Source organism: Tiliqua scincoides, chromosome 4 (assembly GCF_035046505.1).
Source record: "Tiliqua scincoides isolate rTilSci1 chromosome 4, rTilSci1.hap2, whole genome shotgun sequence".
Taxonomy (NCBI): Eukaryota; Metazoa; Chordata; class Lepidosauria; order Squamata; family Scincidae; genus Tiliqua; species Tiliqua scincoides.
This window is the reverse complement of record NC_089824.1, coordinates 97,218,105-97,237,862: the sequence shown is the minus strand read 5'-3', so window position 1 is coordinate 97,237,862 and position 19,758 is coordinate 97,218,105. Positions and strand designations below refer to the sequence as shown.

At 41.8% G+C, this 19,758-nt stretch overlaps 1 protein-coding gene across 1 annotated transcript in view; it reads right to left on the bottom strand.

Annotated features, from left to right (window-relative positions):
• CTNNAL1 (catenin alpha like 1) overlaps positions 1 to 19,758 on the bottom strand; it is a 65,982-nt gene that overhangs the window by 19,791 nt on the left and 26,433 nt on the right. Inside the window, exons 2-8 of the mRNA XM_066623048.1 lie at positions 17,256 to 17,445; positions 13,541 to 13,728; positions 12,934 to 13,053; positions 6,866 to 6,955; positions 6,398 to 6,568; positions 4,386 to 4,586; positions 3,142 to 3,228 (exon numbers count right to left, since the gene is read on the bottom strand). Coding sequence (XP_066479145.1) covers positions 3,142 to 3,228; positions 4,386 to 4,586; positions 6,398 to 6,568; positions 6,866 to 6,955; positions 12,934 to 13,053; positions 13,541 to 13,728; positions 17,256 to 17,445 — 1,047 coding nt within the window. The remainder of the gene's footprint in view (positions 1 to 3,141; positions 3,229 to 4,385; positions 4,587 to 6,397; positions 6,569 to 6,865; positions 6,956 to 12,933; positions 13,054 to 13,540; positions 13,729 to 17,255; positions 17,446 to 19,758) is intronic.

The window sequence follows — 19,758 nt, the reverse complement described above, 5'->3', positions numbered from 1 at the left end:
ATAAAGCATCTGAAGTTTGGCAGGCAGACTCCTTACTCACCAGGACTGCATATTCAACCAATTCTACAGGAGTGAAGAACCCTACACACTGCAGTACTGGGAGTCAAAAGCAACTTCTGAAGAATGCAAAGATAATCTTGCAAATGGGTGGGCCACTAAAAATCTCACAAGGCCTAAAAGATGGCTGAATAAGATTTCCAGCAGTGAGGGGTAAGGTTTCAGTGCTCTGCATAGCTTCCAGCAAAACCAGAATTGTTGTTGGCAATCTTCAGTCTCGAAAGACTATGGTATTGCGCTCTGAAAGGTGGTTCTGGCACAGCGTCTAGTGTGGCTGAAAAGGCCAATCCGGGAGTGACAATCCCTTCCACACCGGGAGCAAGTGCAGTCTGTCCCTGGTCTGTCTCCCTGGCTATCGGCCTTCCTTCTTTGCCTCTTAGCCTCAGACTGTTGGCCAAGTGTTTCTTCAAACTGGGAAAGGCCATGCTGCACAGCCTGCCTCCAAGTGGGCCGCTCAGAGGCCAGGGTTTCCCACTTGTTGAGGTCCACTCCTAAGGCCTTCAGATCCCTCTTGCAGATGTCCTTGTAGCGCAGCTGTGGTCTACCTGTAGGGTGCTTTCCTTACACGAGTTCTCCATAGAGGAGATCCTTTGGAATCTGGCCATCATCCATTCTCACAACATGACCAAGCCAACGCAGGCGTCTCTGTTTCAGCAGTGCATACATGCTAGGGATTTCAGCACGTTCCAGGACTGTGTTGTTTGGAACTTTGTCCTGCCAGGTGATACCGAGAATGCGTCAGAGGCAGCGCATGTGGAAAGCGTTCAGTTTCCTCTCCTGTTGTGAGCGAAGAGTCCATGACTCGCTGCAGTACAGAAGTGTACTCAGGACGCAAGCTCTGTAGACCTGGATCTTGGTATGTTCCGTCAGCTTCTTGTTGGACCAGACTCTCTTTGTGAGTCTGGAAAACGTGGTAGCTGCTTTACCGATGTGTTTGTTTAGCTCGACATCGAGAGAAAGAGTGTCGGAGATCGTTGAGCCAAGGTACACAAAGTCATGGACAACCTCCAGTTCATGCGCAGAGACTGTAATGCAGGGAGGTGAGTCCACATCCTGAACCATGACCTGTGTTTTCTTCAGGCTGATCGTCAGTCCATAATCTTGGCAGGCCTTGCTAAAACGATCCATGAGCTGCTGGAGATCTTTGGCAGAGTGGGTAGTGACAGCTGCATCGTCGGCAAAGAGGAAGTCACGCAGACATTTCAGCTGGACTTTGGACTTTGCTCTCAGTCTGGAGAGGTTGAAGAGCTTTCCATCTGATTTGGTCTGGAGATAGATGCCTTCTGTTGCGGTTCCAAAGGCCTGCTTCAGCAGAACAGCGAAGAAAATCCCAAACAAGGTTGGTGCAAGAACACAGCCCTGCTTCACGCCGCTTTGGATGTCAAAGGGGTCTGATGTGGAGCCATCAAAGACAACAGTGCCCTTCATGTCCTTGTGGAAGGATCTGATGATGCTGAGGAGCCTGGGTGGACATCCAATCTTGGGGAGGATCTTGAAGAGGCCATCCCTGTTGACCAGGTCGAAGGCCTTCGTGAGATCTATGAAGGCTATAAAGAGTGGCTGTCATTGTTCTCTGCATTTTTTCTGCAGCTGTCTAAGGCAGAATATTATATTGGTGGTGGACCTGTTGGCTTGGAATCCGCACTGTGATTCTGGATAAACGCTCTCTGCAAGTACCTGGAGCCTCTTTAGTGCAACTCAGGCACTAAACCAGAATACATTTTGCAAAATAAGAGAATGCATACAGGTTGCAGAAGTCAGATCACCCTGGTACAGTTTGTTTTTTTTTAAACTATTATTTTAGTATGGAATACACACAGCCCTGCTCATATGCAATTCTTGTCATGTTTTCTGCTCACCCGCAAAAAGCAGTGGAAGCGTTCCAAGAGAAGAAGGGACAGCCTGTCCCTTCTTCTTTCAGGAAGAAAGCAAATGATGTGAAGACATCCTTAATAAACAAAAATAACCACGGGCGTGTCAAGTAATCCAACCACAGGATAATGAATACAGGGTTAAGTGCTGAACTAATGAGCTGAACTAATGCCTCATTCAGCCATATTTTAGGGGGTAAGTAATGATCAGCCTCAATTCTCTAACTGTAAAAGATGAACAATAGCTTAAATAAATATAGATTTATATTTCTGGACAAAATACTGTACACTGAAATGACATACCATCCTTTCTTTCTTCATCATTACATAACACTAATTGTCAACCTCTCATAACAAATAAAGAAGCAAACATTATTAGCCTTATTTAACTGTAACAGGTCAACGCCACCCCCCACCATATATACAGAGTCTGAGGTAGCACATCTTGTCATCAACAAGGAAAGCATCTGCATACATTGGTACACACACACACACACACACACACACACACGATGCACTGCTTCTTCACCTCCAAATGGCACAGGTGAGGAAGGCTGCTGGCAGCTGCCATTCCTTGAAAGCCCACACAAAGGCTTGATCAGGAGTTTCTAATCCAACACTTTTCAAGGGGACTGAGACAAGTGAGAAAGATACTGAGGTGGCTGCTTTCATAGAAGCATGAGTATGAACTCTTGCTGCTTCCTCACTGCCTGAGGTGACTGCTTCAGTTTGCTTCATGGGTGGGACGGCCCTGAACTATGCGGCAAATGTGGTTTCTTTAATGAACATTTATTTCATACTCATGTCTTGCTCTTTGTTCTAGGTAAGCTCAGAGCAGGTTACAAGGGGCCACTAGACATCCCCCTGATCAGGTTTGCGCCCAGTTAGGTACATCCAGACCACCCAATGTGCCACAAACAGCAACCACAAAAGCAAAGGACACAAAACTATGAACCTGAGTCTCTATAAGTTAAAATTCCAAAAATTTTACTTAGCAACTTGTATTCTTGCATGCAAGTCATGTACACAGGGGTCTATCCAGGTAATTACTTCAAGATAACCTCTCAGTTTAATAAAAAAGGCTTGACTGGCAGATCCAATTAGTTGGAACTGCTACTACTTGATGATATCTTTTGCTGAACAAAGAATTTTGCAGAAGTTACACATATTAAACTCCCCAAAACTTACTACACTTGCACTGAATTGTACGTACTTCTCTCTGAAGCTCGTTCATGCACTGACACATTTTTAATATGGCTATTTCCAAGTCCTCCGTGACGTTCTTTTTCTTCTGATTTTGCTGCAGAGACAAAATGGCGAACTGCAATTTCAGCAAGTCAATTGTTATGCAATAACAGTGTGTACGTATACACCTGCAAACACAATTTTTCTGTAGAGTTCAGCCCTGATGCAGCCATGCTGAAAAAGGATGTAATTCCCCTTACCCCTCCGTAAGCCTCCTGCTGTGCAATGGAGACGTGCACAGACCTCTTAGCCTAACCTAACTCACAGAGTTATACAGAAAAATGGTAGTTGTTGTTTGGGGGGGGGGGGGAAGAGAAATGGACCTTGTTAATTGGAAGAATGTTGAGAAAGACGTGTAAATAAATAAATAAAATAGGTTTCCTGTGTGTACACACTGCTCATCTTGGATAGGGTTTTTTTTTTGCCCATTCCACTACAGAATCAAGGAAAGTTCCATATTTGCAATGCTGATACAAATCTGATGCTTTCTCCTGTAGTCAGCTGAACAGACTGAACAGCCATTGGAAAAATTCTTGGGGAGGCACTTGCAAAGCCAAGTGAGAAGTACAGGAGTACTTTTTTCTCCCCTTAAAATCCCCTCATCCCCTCCCTCTCTCTCAGCAAATGCAGGTTTGGAAACACGCATTTACCAAGACAATGTGTAGTTCTGCCCTTTGGAACATGATATTAAGGAGGCGGCTGCAACACTATGATTCTAGGGACACTATGCTCTCTATGATTCATAGTCCAACTACATGAGGATGCGCAACCCAACCAACAACTAGGGGAAAGTGTAGTCTATTTTTTGGCATCTGGAGAATTTGTTGCATAGCTGTAAACAATTCTCATTCAATTGTCCACTAGAAAGCCAAGAAGTGAGGAGTGGACTATTCAGGAACAAAACAGTAGCAACACACACACACACTCTCTCTCCTCTGCTTTTTTGTAAAGCTCCCGGTGGCCTCTCATCCAAGGGGACTGAACCATATTTGCTTAGCTTCAGCAATACTGCAGCATTAAGCACATCATTTACTGATCGGATATTAACCAGTGGTAAGGATATTACACTTGTAGGAGTTACGTTGTGACAAAGTGTTCCTGACATTATATAAACTGTTCCATATCACATAAACTGAATTGGTCTTGAAGTGTATTTCTTTTCAAAATGGAGGTGAAGCAATCAGCATTGCTAGAGAGGAAAAAAAATCTTACAGCATACATCCATGCAGACACCAGCTGCTCCAGTTCCATCTTTGCTTGTTTGGACAGCTCCAAGATTCGCTCTCTATTTTCATGGCTAGTATAAGCAGAATCAGTAAAATCCTCTGTGTGTTCAAGGACAACACGCAGCATTGCCCGAAGATTCTCTTTCGTCAGAAGATAAAGGTTGTCCCGCAAGCCTTCCACTTTATTCTGAGAGGGGAGAAAACCATGATGAAGGTTCTAAAAAGCGAAGATCACTATCACAGCAAATGTAGAGAGTGACTGAGTTGTGAATCAAAAAGTTTCCAATTCAAATCCCACACCCCCAATTACTCCTCTAGGAGGCCTTAGGCAAGCAACCCTCTTTTGTCCTCCAATCTGAAAAACAGAAGTAATACAGCTGAGCTTACTTTATGGGTTTGTTGTAAGGACTGTGAAAACAATGTATATAAAGTCTCTTAATACTCTGCGATGGAATATAAATGATTATTACATTTCATTCTGTCCAACATCTCTTAAATATTGGAATCTCTTGGAACTTTGTGTTAATAAACTGACGTGGCTAAGTCAAACTGATCATTACGTCCTTCAATGTAATTTCACGTAAGTGTACAGAACTCAATTACTTCACTTGCATTTTTATAGTCACAACAGCAGTAAAAGAACATACATTCTTAAGGAGGCATGGGTAAGGTGCCAAGACACACAGAGGGAATAAGCAGCCTCATCCCACTACAGTTCACCCAATGAGAACGTGCATTTCAGACTGAATGAGTAGCAGACTTCAGGGTTACAGAGCTTGACCTTGGGATGGCCAGCATTAGCACCTATTTAGAATGCCACACGCCATGATAATGGCTCTGTTATAACACAACAGTCTGAACAACATTTCAACACCACAAGTCGTCTTTGTGAAGCAGGTCCAAGTGGCCGATTTCAAACATGCAACAGCTAAAAACCACCTTGCCCCCCCCCCCATGGTAAGTTGGAACTGCTTGGCTGAAGTCAGTCAAACCTTGTGGGAAGCGATTTCATAAAAACAGTTACTCATGTGGGATAGCCCCAACAATGTTGTGTTAAAAGAGGCCATTCAAATATCCATGTGTGAATCAGTTTTAAAACTTACCACCTCATAACAGTAGTTTTGGGGTTTTGTTCTTTCCTCTGCGTGTGCGCGTGAGTGAGTGAACCATGCTTATTACACTGGACAACACAGAATTTGCCTCTGAAATGAAAATAGCTAATCATTACTAATTTCGATGTGCTGAACACGAAAATGACAATGAGCTCTGTCAATTGGCTCTTATTTAGGAGAAGCTGCATGCATTGCATACATAGCTGGTTGGAAAGAAGGGGACATTTACCAGTGCATGTCTATGGAACTGTCTATTGCAGATCTCTCACAAACCATAGCCAATTTTGTATTTTCATTGTCATATTTGTGTTCGGCACCTCAAAATTCATAAAGAACTAATTCAATCTTGGGGACATGACCTTTGTAAAAATTTATTGTCCAGTGTTGCGTAAAAATTAAAAATAAAATAAAGATTAACATTCATGTGAAAATCAGAGCCAGAATCTGCCTCTGTTCTTACCATGATGAATTATTGGATTGAAATTTGGGGTATGTATCTCATTTGCATAACCATTGTTTCTTAATGCAAAATGGATGTTTAGTGACATTTGGTTTCAAGGTACCATATAGAAAAGATACCAAAAGTTATATCCCCCCATTTTCAACACCTGACACTTAATTTTCTCCCCTGGGGTCAGCAATTTAAGCAGCTTCTAGACATTGATATTTGGTTGTCCATACAGAATTACATTATGTTTTTAGAATACATCTTTGAGACAAGTTTGTCTGTGAACAAATATTGAAAAATGCACTGAAAATTAAAAAAAATTCTATTTTCCTATCATCCAAGTACATAGATACTGTTTTCCTGCTTATACTTGTGCATATGCAAATACATCTTGGGTTTTAAGTCACACTTTCAAAATAGGAAATATTTTGCCCTCACCTTAAATTCCTTGACACCAGTATAGATGCTCACTGGGCCTGGTTCATTCTCTCCACTGAAACGGGAATCTGTGACAATCTCTATCACTTGCTCCAAAGCTAGTCTCATTCTGTGGAATACTGCTCCTTTATTTACACGTGCAGATTCGCAGTCAGGATGCCTTAGACAGGTCTTGGAAATAGAAAATTCCAGATGTGTTTGTGATCAGTATGCCAAGAGGAATGCCTATCCTATACATCTTGCTTGAGGCAAAAGAAGCAAGACTGACAATCAGTTCTGTCAATTAGTTATCCATTGCATTTGTCAACATTTCTATTTCAAATCTTTGGAAAACCCTCCAGCCTCCCTATGTATGGACTGAAGTTGCTATGGTCAATTTCTTCTCAGCACATTGCTAGAACAAAGAGGTTCCTCAGAGCAGTTCTTGAGATGTTTATTTGCTAATCACAAAAAGAGGAAATGAGTTACCTTGGAAGCAGTGAGAAGCATCATGGTACATTTCTCAAGGATAGCTCTAGCAGCTGCCATCTTGGCCTTTTTCTTTTCATCTTTCAGATCCTAAGAAAACAAAATAAAAATCCCATTGGTGGATACTCAAATCTTTTAAAAAACCCAACAACAACTAGGAGTACAACTAAGAACATAAGAACAGCCCCACTGGATCAGGCCATAGGCCCATCTAGTCCAGCTTCCTGTATCTCACAGCGGCCCACCAAATGCCCCAGGGAGCACACCAGATAACAAGAGACCTGCATCCCGGTGCCCTCCCTTGCATCTGACATAGCCCATTATGTTAAAATTTCTCACTGACAACAGTTGTCCCCCTCAAAAGTTATCAATATCTCCTGCCAGAGTTGTAAAGATGGTGAGAGACCAATAATGGGAGTAAATACAGTGGTCAATGTTAACCTTCTGTTCTCCTACATTCCTTTAACAAATAACAATCTTTTAACTCCCTTCCTGATCCTCATTGCTCCTGCAACTTTGTCATAAACAATAACTGATCACCTTTTGATTTATTTTGAACACATGAATACTACACATGACATTATATGATTTGCTCAAAAATTAAATATCCTGCAACATATGGCTGGTTTCTTGAAAACAAACAAGATTTGATTTTTTTGTCTCTGTAATCATGATGCTATTGTTTTTCAGTTTACAGGATGATCTAATCCATTTACATTATATGGAAAACATTTAACCTTATCCATAATTCTCTTTCAATATTGCCTAAATAAAGTTAATCCTTGTTTACTACAGGGGTAACATTCCTGGAAAACCCTGCAGTGATGGAAACTGTGATTACAGAATAATGGATCCCATGGGGAAAATGCAATTTTCCCACAAACACCTATTTGCTATACATTGAATAAACTTTATGCACCTGACTCTTACCTTGAACACTGAGTGATGGTGCTGGGGGGGGCGGGTTATAATATTGTGAACCTCTAATCATGGCTGCCCTCAAAAGAGGTTCTTGCCACTCTATGACCTGAGTGATGGAGACCAAGCTTTAAGTGCCGGTTGACTTACTTAAGAGGGAGGGCTGGGATTCCAGGGATCTCTCTTGTATGCCTACCCCTTTCTGCTTGTCATAACAACAGGCTGCTGGTGTCCTAAAATGGCATCCTCCCTCCCAAATACTTTATCTGAATCACAAGGACAGGCTCCTGCTCCTAGCGAAGACTTCTACCAGGTTATCATCACTTGAATGTAAGTAAAATCTTTCTTCTTGCAGCCCTTAGTGAGTCACTTAGGATTTGAGGCATGAGGGGAAAGGCCTATGGCCATTAATGGATGTGAAGAGACTGTGCATGTGGTGAAATGGGTTACACTTTTATAGAAGCGGATAAGCAAATCTGTGGGATTGAAGTCAACGGATAACGAGAGTTGACTATATTTAAATATTATTGCAATCCTTGCAAATCAAGAGGGGCCTTCAATCCCTTTATCCTTTAACTATCTTGGAAACCTCTAGTTATCAATAAATAGCCTTGCTAATTAATTTAGGGGAGTTTCGTCTCACATGGTTTTGTTGAATTTCTTTCCTCTCTATCTCTCCTAGCAAAAGTGAATGGAGAAGCTTCTAATTTCTCATCCAACAGTCTTGCCTCTCTTTCATGGATCTGACTACTACCCCACATATAATTCAGTAAGATCATCAATGTTGCCAGCAATCTCCAATTATATGGCATACCTATGCCATATGGTCCCTCTTCACCCCAACAAAAGGTCTTTTCTAATGGCCGTTTGATGATAATCTTCTGCATCTTTTCAGTTTTAGGGACAAAGGAACCATTTAATTATTTGATTTTGTATGTAAACCACGAAGTCCACTTCGTGAACTTTTCTGTTGAAAAGTGGTATATGAAAACTACTACTATTATTTCTCCTTCATAATTTAATTATCAAGAAATTATACTCTCTTCTTATTCAATGTATCTGAATTTATATCCTGCCAAACCTTCACTTCCTTTCAAGCAATTATGCCTGCCCTATAACAGGAAACGACTGTATTTTCCATAATCAAGCTAATTAATTTAACCACAACATCTGTATTTGTACTAATCTGAAAAAAAAATGTATTTAAGTCTGTACCTAGACTCTACAGGAGGGATAAAAACCTTTTACCAATTTACAATAACCTGTTGGGACAACTTCCAGTTAAGGCTTTTGATAGAGTAGAACAAACCATTCTTTCAAAATGCAATAATGAGTGCATTTAATAAAGTAGAGGATAAAGTGGTAAGCACTTCCCCCAATGCTCATATTTTGGTCAATAGCCAATCATTAAAATGCATTACATGGTAATGTGGTTGGCAACCTTCAGTCTCGAAAGACTATGGTATAAGCCTACAGCACCTGGTATTCCCATGCAGTCTCCCATCCAAGTACTAACCAGGCCTGACCCTGCTTAGCTTCCAAGATCAGACAAGATCAGGCATGTGCAGGGTATCAGTTATCACCATTATTATTTGTTTTCATTACAGAACTATTTGCAATGGCAATCAGAACATCAGAAATGATAAAAGGGCTAGATGTGGATGGAGGACAGACTAAAATATCATTATATAGTGATTTTGTAATGATTTTTCTCTGAAAGACCCTATGCCATCTTTAACGTTTGCCATCTTTTTTTGAATTAATTGAAAGGTTTAATATTCTTTTGGCTATAAGCAGAAATTAATGTCCCAGTTAGAGAACTGGGACATTAGCATTGCCGTCAGACATAGGTTGCTTCCTACTACTTCTCCATTAGTTTCTAGGAATGTGTCTTGATAGGAATCTCAGACAGATCTCAATTGCTCTCAGGGGATTCAAGCAATTAAACAGTATCTCCAGAGATGAAAGAATTTTAACTCTCTTGGTTGACTAGGAACCAAGGCATCAGTTGTACCAAAAATTATTGTTTTTGTTTCAATCCCTTTCATTAGTTTTGGATTTTAGGAAAAATTATTCAAATTCTTTATCTAGGGAGGAAAATGTTCCAGCATAAGATAATAGAACACTGTGGGCAGCTGCTGGAGATGGAAAGTTGACATTTCTGAGTCTGATTAATTATTATGAAGGCTCACAAATAAATTGGCCAAAGTTATGGTTGCTTAGAGGCAAAGTGTGTAGAGTATAAGCTTGAACAGCAATTTATAAAGACCCACCTAGATGTTTTGCTGTGGATGTAACAAATGAAGAGGGAGGGGCATGTCAAAAATAAATTTCTTCCAGAATGATTGTTGGTTGCATGGAATAGACTTAAATGACTTATGTCCAAAATGGATCCAGATAATCTGTCTCATCCAGAAACTCACGGGGGGCATAACTATTGAAACGTCTTGTCCAAAAGAGGGTTAGAAACCAGCCAGTAATTCTCCAACATGGTGGAATCAGAGAGAGCCCTTTTAGCAGACGGCAGACAATCATTTTAAGCCAAGCAGGAAATCATGCCTTCCCTCCACCAGAGAGGCATCTATTGTTCTCCCCACCTACATAGCCAGACCCCCCACAAGCAGATCCCACTATCCAAGATGGACAAGAATCCTGTGGGCACATAAATGGTCTCCCATATTCTCAAGTTGTACGATTTGAAAATAATCAGTAACAGGAAAAGCGGGCACACAGGGTAAATTTAATGAATCTATCAAAGCAGAGTCCAAATGTGGTGGATGTGAAAGGTTTCATCAACAGAATAAAGTTAGTTTGCAAATTAGTTGCTGGAGGCCACAAATATTTTTTCCATATCCTGCAGTCGGATGGGACATAAAAGGTGTCCTCCAAACACAGGACTGTTTTACTTCATGCTACAGCATTGTGTGAGTAAAATGAAACTAAATCTAAACATATTCTACTATGTGCACAATAGCTTGCTCAAGTGAAAGCAAAAGAAGTGCTATAGAACCTATATAGGGTATCACTGCATGAACAGCAGAACACTCTAGTACCTATTTTCTTTCCATCCATGCTTCTGTGAAATAATGCTTCAAGCAAGTTATAGGAGATCCTTTAGATCTGCTTCAACCACATTTTCCCAAATGCTAGATGCATGTGCTATTCTCTGGCATTCAGAAGATTTGTCTCATATTCTGGGGTATCTTTTTATTATTATTAATGGCAAAAGTGGAGAACATCTGCAGTAAAATTAGCTGGGCAGAGGCAGAAGTGATACAATGCCCCCATATCTAAAGCTTAACCTTAGATTCTCCTAACCAAAGAAAATTTTGTCAATAGAGTTAAAACAACTTTATTGTTCATGTTCTCCAGAATCTTCAATGAAAGAGAACATGCAAACATTTTAATGTAGTCTTATTTCAAATCATCTATTCAATGCATGGCCACAGGTGATCTAATGCATTTCAACCCCAACAACTCACCTCTCCACGCTATCACCATCAGCCCTGTATCTACAATCAGCATTCTACCCCTTGGATGACATGTGCAGTTAGTGGATTGTAATACGAGGAAGGATGACAGGCTTAAAATTAAAGATGTTGTGACTTTTCTATGATAAACTGAATCGGCTGATACATGTAGGCCTCAATATTTTGTAAACTGATTTGCACTGATGATCTCCCCTGGGGCTTAAAGGATGGCTCAAGCAAAAGCAAGCAGTTAAAACATTAAGCTATAATTCAAAGCTGATAACATAAAACTCTGAGAAGAAAGGGAGAGAGAATAATATGCTGAATGGCTATTTCTCCAGTGTTTATACCGTAAATAATGTTAACCAAAAACCCACAAAGGACTCACTCATCACATATTGTGCTTGTAATGGTGACACTGACATTGAATGGCTGTGCTGGTGCAGCGGCAAAGAATGTTCAGCTGTACAGGGAACTAGACTGTTCACCTTCTGTCTAAGGGAAACAAAAGTTGTTGGTTTGGAAACTCACACAGGAGCAGGTCAAGAGTAGGAGAGGGGGTCCAGAAGATAGAGAAGCTATGGAATAGGAAGCCCAGGGGTTCAACAGCCAATAAAGACAAATGTGTGAAATGGAAACAAATCCACATCGGTATTTAGTTTTATACCCTTGACTGAAGAACGGTACACTCCTCCTATCTGGGATGGTCTTCCTCTTCCACCGAGCATGCAGCTTTGGAAGGGACGCACATGGAGTGGTGAGGGAGGAAGGGGACACCCACCTAGCCAGCCAGATCAGCCGACTCAACCCTAGCAATCAATGGGGTGACAGATGTTGCAGCCAGATCGCCCTCACATAAATTTTATAAAGTTGCCTGCAGAAAGTAAGAATTCAAACACACATGATCCTGACCATCCATGAATATCTTCAGAAGAGGCTCTGCTTAACATCTCATCAAGATATGCTGGGGGGGGGGGGGATATGGGAGAAGGCCTTCTCAGTTGCACTGTCCAAACTTTGGAACTCCCTCCTTGGGAGCCTCATCTAGGTCCTTCTCTATAAACGTTTTGAAACATGCTCTGGATAGTCTTTATTAAAAGACATTTAGTGCTGTTTAATTGTTTTCCCCTTCTTTGCTAATCCATGTCTGGCTCTATGGATGACTGCACTTCTGTGCTGCTTTTTGTTGCCAGTGTTTAATTACTACTTATCTATATGGCTGCATCCATGCAGATGGCACCTTACATGCCCTTTTATTGTGTTCTATGCTTATTTGCTGTTTGGGGAGCTTCTGTGTTGAAAAGCACAACATTTTATACATTTTACTATGTATAAACACTTTTTCAAAAGTCTGATTCTCTCACCAAAGTAGTCCAAGCCCCATAATAGCTAAACAGAATCTCTATGTTTAGAGGTAGTTTTATGTCTTAGAATAGCCAAGGAGTTGTTCAATTGTGCACAGCAGGTTGCACACATATTAAAAGTTATTAATACATTAAATTAAAAGTAATTAAAAGATATGAAAAGTAAATGTGAGTTTTTAAAAGATAACAGAATACAGATAGTTATTCTTCCCATAGGAAGACAGGTTTGGAAAGAATGCATCATTTTCACTAACACATTGCAATGGTTTTGTTTTTTTTAAAGCAGAGGATAGACAGAATTCTGCCCAGTACTTACATTTTGGCGGTCTCCAGTTAGATGCGCAAACTCTACCATCTCATTTCCAAACTGGCTGAATATTTGCACAAATTCCTGAAAGCTACTCACTTTCTCTAGCTGTTCCATTGTTACCAGAACCTGCCAAATACATTGAATAAAGCGATCAATGGCAAATTTTAATATCACTGACAAAAGTTTAGGAATCTTTTTAAGCACCAAGATCAGTTTTGCCTTTTAAAATAAAACTGTACATTCAATATGGTTTACCTCCAACTCAACTAGTTTAGGTTCATTAGTCCCACTGCAATACATCACACCATGTTCTCAATTTTTGGTGGTGCAAAAGTGCCAAATGAAGGCATGCTTACTTTTCCAACAGTGGAAAAATATAGTTGATATGTAATGGGTGCAATCCTGCCCAAGCTAAGCATTTCTAAGTTCCATTGATTAGGAAATTTAAGCACATGCCTAGCTATCTCCCACTGAAGAACCAATGGACCTTACAAGTGCATAATTTTGGCTGGTTCATATTCACAAAATGCAATACTGTCACTTGTACACAAAATTCTCATTGTCATTCTCTCACTCACAGACACAGTTCCAGTATTCGAAAGGCTATGAATACCTTGTTTCTAGAAGTTATTATTTGCTTAATAACTATTCTGTCAGCCAACACCAACACTTTCGTCACAGAAGAAAGTAGCAGTCTTGCAGCCTTAACCACTTCGGTTTTGTCAGTGAAAATAGTTATCTGGCCATCAGATTCCGGATGATCAAAGATTGCTACATCAGTAAGTTGCGCAATTGTCTCACCTACAAATAAAGTGAAGCATAGCAATCAAAACTATTGCAAAACTTTTGCCAAATACTGAAAATGGGACACTGTATTAAATCAACCGCACTCAAGGTGTAAGACAGGCCTCCTCAGCAGGTGAAGATAGTTGCCAAAGTAATACAAGAAAATCTCACAATTTCTGATCAACCCCAAATCCACCACAGTCTCTTTAGGGGCTATTCAGCCACGTTCTTCAACTTGTGGGTCATGACCCCAGCCTCATTTGGGGGTTGCAGCAACTTTTCAAAGCCTCTGCAAGAGAGGGCTTGGATCCAGTCCCATAATGGTACTGCCTCATCAAAACAGAGTTCTTTTTAATCCGACACAGCTTCTTCTTGCTATCTTGCCCCGCAGCTTCTAAGGTCAGCCCTGCTCAGGTTGCTACCTCACAGGGTTGTTGTGAAGACACAAGAGGTAAGGGAAAACAGGGGGCAGGATCAGCAGCGGGTCCCCAGTCTCAGACTTTATTATTTTTATTGGGGTAGGTTGAAGACCACTACTATACAGGAAACAATTAGCTCCATCTGAGAGATTGAAACAGGACATTACCAAGGATGAGCGCCTACGTATTTTTTTCCACATAATGACTAGTAGACTAAGAGTCCAAACCTATACTCTGAAAACCCCATTCTGAGTGGTATAGAATACATCATATGCCCCCAGACACCGGTACAACTATACTTTCAGTAGTGACAAAGCTCCACCATCTGCTGGCAGTAGTGCCATGGATATGAGTGCAAATGCTCTGCAGATGTAAATTAACCCCTGGCACAACCATAGTTGACATAAAGTCCAAAACGGGGTGGAGATGTAGGTGGAATATAACCTAAAACCCCTTTGGGAAAACAGTAACACACCAAACATTAGAAGCTGGCATAGAAAAAGAAAATTCCATAGAAAATATTGAGAAAGCACACTAGAAAATCCACCCTGCCCACTTTCTGACGATAAGAGCAAAAAGCAACAATAGAGACTACACCCTGCACTCAACCACTGAACATCAACCCCAGTATTAAAACCCATGCCAGGGAGACCAGGACTTAGATGACAGGATGTGTGACACGGGGCTACATATATGATTTAATACACAGTTAGAGCACAAACACATAGGAACTGTGGTGATGAGAATTATGAAGAAAGGGTGCTTTGCACAAACAGCTGGTGTTTTCGTAATATACTTGTAATATACTTCCTTAATCCTGGTCTTCTCAGAATTCTTAGTGCAGATGCTCTGCCCCAGGAGAATACCACACTTACGTGCCCATGTAGAACCTCCTCTCCTTCATCCCAAGGCAGGGGCAAGGGCAATGCACCGCACACAGCTAAGCAAGGGAGGGGAGAGAATCCCAATGCAATGTATCTGTCTCATGTTTCAGCCCACTCCATCCAGCATTGTCAGATGCCCCTGTGCTAACACACTATCAGCCGAATCCATTTTCCAGTGCCTGTGCTGCTGTGCCAATGGGGCATGTGCTGCATCCTGTGGTGGGGAGCCAGTCACAGAGACCTCCTCAAGGTAAGGGAAAGTTTGTCCCCTTACCTTGGTGCTATATTGTGGTTGCACCGGTGCTGGAAAGTTGGATAGGATTGGGCCCTATGTTGTCTAACCATTCCTTCTTTTTACAACAGCTAACAGCAGTGAGCATCCTCGATGAATGCAAGCGCTCCAACCATTGCCACTGCTGGTCAAGCAATCATCTCACCCTTTGCTTTTCAGGACTGCAGCATTGCTGCATATGGCAAAGCAGAGTTCCAGCACAACCCCCATCAGGGGAGGGAGAGGGTAATACTCTGAGGCACCATGCTCTCACCCCCAACAGGACCATGTGCACCCAGGTAACACACGAATACCAAGTATACGTTCCAATCCACAGACTAGGTTTTACTGGTGCCACTATCTGTGTCTTCCTATTTTGTGTTTCTCTTTGCTTTCTCCAGAAAGCTGACCAACAGGGGAAGAGGACACCAAGCCTTCTACATACCCAACTGTGCAGACCTCAAAGGATGCCTGCAGCATTTCTGGCAGCAATGTCCACTGTGATCTTGCGGTTCTTCTGTGGAGTTGCTGATCTACTTGTTCCAGACAGGCCTCTGTCACTTTACAAAACTCCATGACATAAAGGTGATAGAACTAGTGAAGCATGACCTGCTATTTTTCTGTCTGTCCCAAAACATCCAAAGGGACAAGGGCCCTGCTGGAATAAGATGGCTGGCCACCCCACTTGGCTGGCTGTTTTTCAAATGCTGCTCCATCTTTGAGATTGTGCAATAAAAACTTAACTTGATCACACTTGTCACTTTGTTAGCAGACAGGGATTACGTCTCCCCACTTTAGTTGCTTGTTGTCTCAGCTGGCCTCAGGGTGGGACTTTGCAGGGGTTAATCAGATACCAGGGCACAGAGTCTGCAGCATCCTCCTTCTCTGACTCCTTGAGCACCAGTGAGGAGGTGGGGAGCCACCTGTCTCTGCTGCCATGATAGAAGATGGGAGGAAGATGGAGGGTAGCATAAGAACAGTATGCTGGGGCTACTGTGAGGCAGGTGCTAACAATGATGCAAATAGCAGTGTGTGTATATGTCTAAATGGGTGGCTTGCTGCAATAGGGCCCTAGGTCACATGCAAGCTTAATGATTGGCCCATGCTGTGCTCCCTTTGATTAGTCCACGTGCCACAGTATCTCAGCCAGGTATGCCTGTTTATGATGCTGTGGGATGCTAAATGCCCATGAGTTGCTCTCAGTACGTCTACTGCCATGGATGAATGACGACAGAGCGACTCTGTGAAGTGGCCAACACAGGTTCCAGACCTACTCCCACATCCTCTTTTATCCCTGCAATGGGTATTTCCAGCCAATCATGCTAAAGGAGAGTGTGAAGTTTGTTAAGGCAAGCCACTGGCTGGGCTCAAACCATCTTGCCTGGTTCTCAGCTTGAGCAACTGTGCTGTAAGATACCAGTGCCGTGGCCTGCCTGAGAACTGCTTATGGTTCAACCCAGCCACTGCTCCAAAAAAAGCATTCCCTCTAGCTGGAGGACTCCCCTATGGGGGCAACACTTCCCTGGCTATTGGAAGTAAGTGGGTTTCAAAATCTTGAAAAATCAAAAGCCACATATGATGTTTGAAGGAGCAGTGGAATCATAACAGTCTCTCTTTCAAATAACCACATCAGACATACCTGAGAAGCTAAACCATCCCATAATTTCTCTGGTTAATGCTTCACTTTACCCAACTGGCTGTATGCCCAAGAGCAGCAGCAGGAGTTTGTACAATTTCAGCAAAACTGTAGAAGTTCAGGCTACAGGAATTCCCTGTAGGAAATGGGCACTGCTCCAAACACTAAAAAGATTTAAATTGCAGCTCTCCATTGCGGACAAAATCAAACACTTAATGGCTTTAATCACCAACACCTAAACCCTTTCTAACAGCTGACAGAAGGGATAGTTCTCTGAGATTTCACAGCAGAAAGTAAGGCAGTCCTCTCATTTTCTAAACACACCACCTTACCTGCTTGCTTTGCCTCAGTGCAGGCAATGTTCATTTCACCTTTCAACTCTTGGTTTTCACGAGCTATAGCTTCCCCCACCATAACAAATCTTCCAACAGCCAGGTTAACAGCTTGGCCCACTTGCTGGATTGCTTTTAAAGTCTTGTCTGACCTCTTTGGCTTATCTTTATGGTTGATTAGAGTGGTTATCTGAAAATAAAAATATAACTATTAAAATTATATATTAAACAGTGCTTCAAGTTCAACTCAAAAAAATGTTTTAAAGAAAAAAGAGAACATTACAATGATTAAGCAGAGTCTGACTATTTTGCCACAGCATGAACTTCAATAGCAGTTTTTCAACATACTCTAAGATGAATATATTTGTCCTAAGATGATTATATTTGCTATAAAGACTAAGAACCAATCCAAAGTCTTGTCAAACCAGTGGTTCTCTGTATGGCGGAAGGGTGTGTATGTACAGAGCAAGCATGATACAGTGGTTGGAGCACTGCATAAGGATTAGAGAGACACAGGTTCAAATCCCCTACTCAACTACAAAGCTCACTGATGAGACAGTCATCTCTAAATTTATCCTATTTCACAGGCTTGTTGTGACAATAAAATGGGGCTGGGAACACCAGCATAGCAAGCAGGGGCGGGGCATTCCAGGTAACTCCCTGGAGCAACATGTAAAGGGGTGCAATGTGAGGTCAGCCAAGATAGTGCCGCCACCTCGGAAGAAGCCACTTCGCCCAGCTCAGAGAGGCAGTTTCTTTTCTCCAGCATCCCCTTCTGGCACCTCCCTCTGGTTAAGCCATTCCAGAAAGGGGTGCCAGAATGGGGTGCATGAAGAAGCAGCAGCCATACTGGGCCAAGTGGCTTCTTTCTCCCCCTTTGACATCCCAGCAGACTTTTGGCTTCTAGAAAGCAGCTGCAAACCTCCAAGCATAGGGTTGTGGTCAGAGGTTTGCAGATGATCGACAGAAGCCAAAATTCAGTGCAAACCTTCAAGCACACCACTGAAACAGGAGGGGTAGGGGGACAGTGGGGTTTTGACATAAAGCTGCTGTGCCATTCCAGCTTTTTCTTTGAAGAACAGCCTCCAAAGGAGAAGCCAGAACAGTGCAGCAGTGAGATCCCAAAGCCCTGCTACCCTCCTACTTCAGAGACTTCTCACTGCACTAGGTGGCTCACAACCTGGATGTAATTGGCAGTGATGTCATCACGTCACCCCCAATTACTTCTGTGTGTGCATGCTTGTGGAGCTGATGCCAGGAGTCATCTGCCCCGGCAGGAGACGGGGCTGTCATGCTGCTGGATAGGAAGGATCACGTACAACAGTCTGAACTCCATCAAGAAAGGGCAAGATATATTTGCAATTTAGTGCCCTCTCCTCTCCATCACACAAGTAATATAAGAGCAGGACACTCCACATGATATCTCCCCCCACCAATCAGTTTTACTTCCATACACATTTCTACATAGAGAGCTCACGTTACATTCTAGCTTACACACACAGAGGACGGACAAGATATATATTATTCTTAAATAACAAGATAACTGGACTACTAAATGTATGAACTAGACCTAAGATGACTGTCCTCCTGGAATTAAAACAATATTGTATGTAGCCTGATAAAGTAAAATTCTGTAAATAAGGTTTAGAAGCTCTAACACAGTGGCCTACTAAAACAAAAACTATTGGTTTATCTTGTTGACACAGTAGGACCCAAAGATTCTCTTCCTTTCTCAGAAAAAAGTCTCCTGTTGATGAAGCAAACTCTGGATCCAACTCATTTTTAGCTTAAAATTACAAAAACGTTACATACTCTCTGTATGGATAAACTTGTGTGTGAAAAACAAAGTAATGCTATCCATTAGAAAAACAGTATTCACAGAGAAAACATTTATGGGTCTAATTCAGAGAAGAGTCAAATGCACTCAATTCAAGATGAATAATTTCATTTCTAATTTATTACAGTCTTCAAATTGTTCACATGAGTGAAGGTAAAAACTGAAAATGAGGAAAAATGTTTTGTTCAGTCTTATAGTCTGCCTTAATCTATTCCATAACTCCATTTAGTTAAGATATATGGATGCCTTTCTACTACATCTTGGCTGAAACAAAGTACAACTTGGACAGCATTAAAAGAAATCAACATACGATCTAGTTACAAATTTTTTAAAACTCCTATATATAAAAGTATATGCTACAAGTTATATTAGTCATTGTGTCAGATTTGTTTCCAGTAGCTATATTTGCTACAGTTAAACAAGAGAGGCCCAAATCCTAACCCACTTCCAGCACTGGCATAGCTGTGCCAATGGGACACGGGCTAGAGCTTGCAGTTGGGGGGCACTCATGGAGGCATTCTCAAAGTAAGGGGATGTTTGTTTCCTTAACTAGGAGCTGCCCTTATGTCGGTGCTGGAAAGTTGGTTAGGTTTGTGCCCTAAAAGTATCATCCTATTGTGGCACGAAATAATAGAGTGGTAGAAGTAACACTCTGATTTGTTTAGT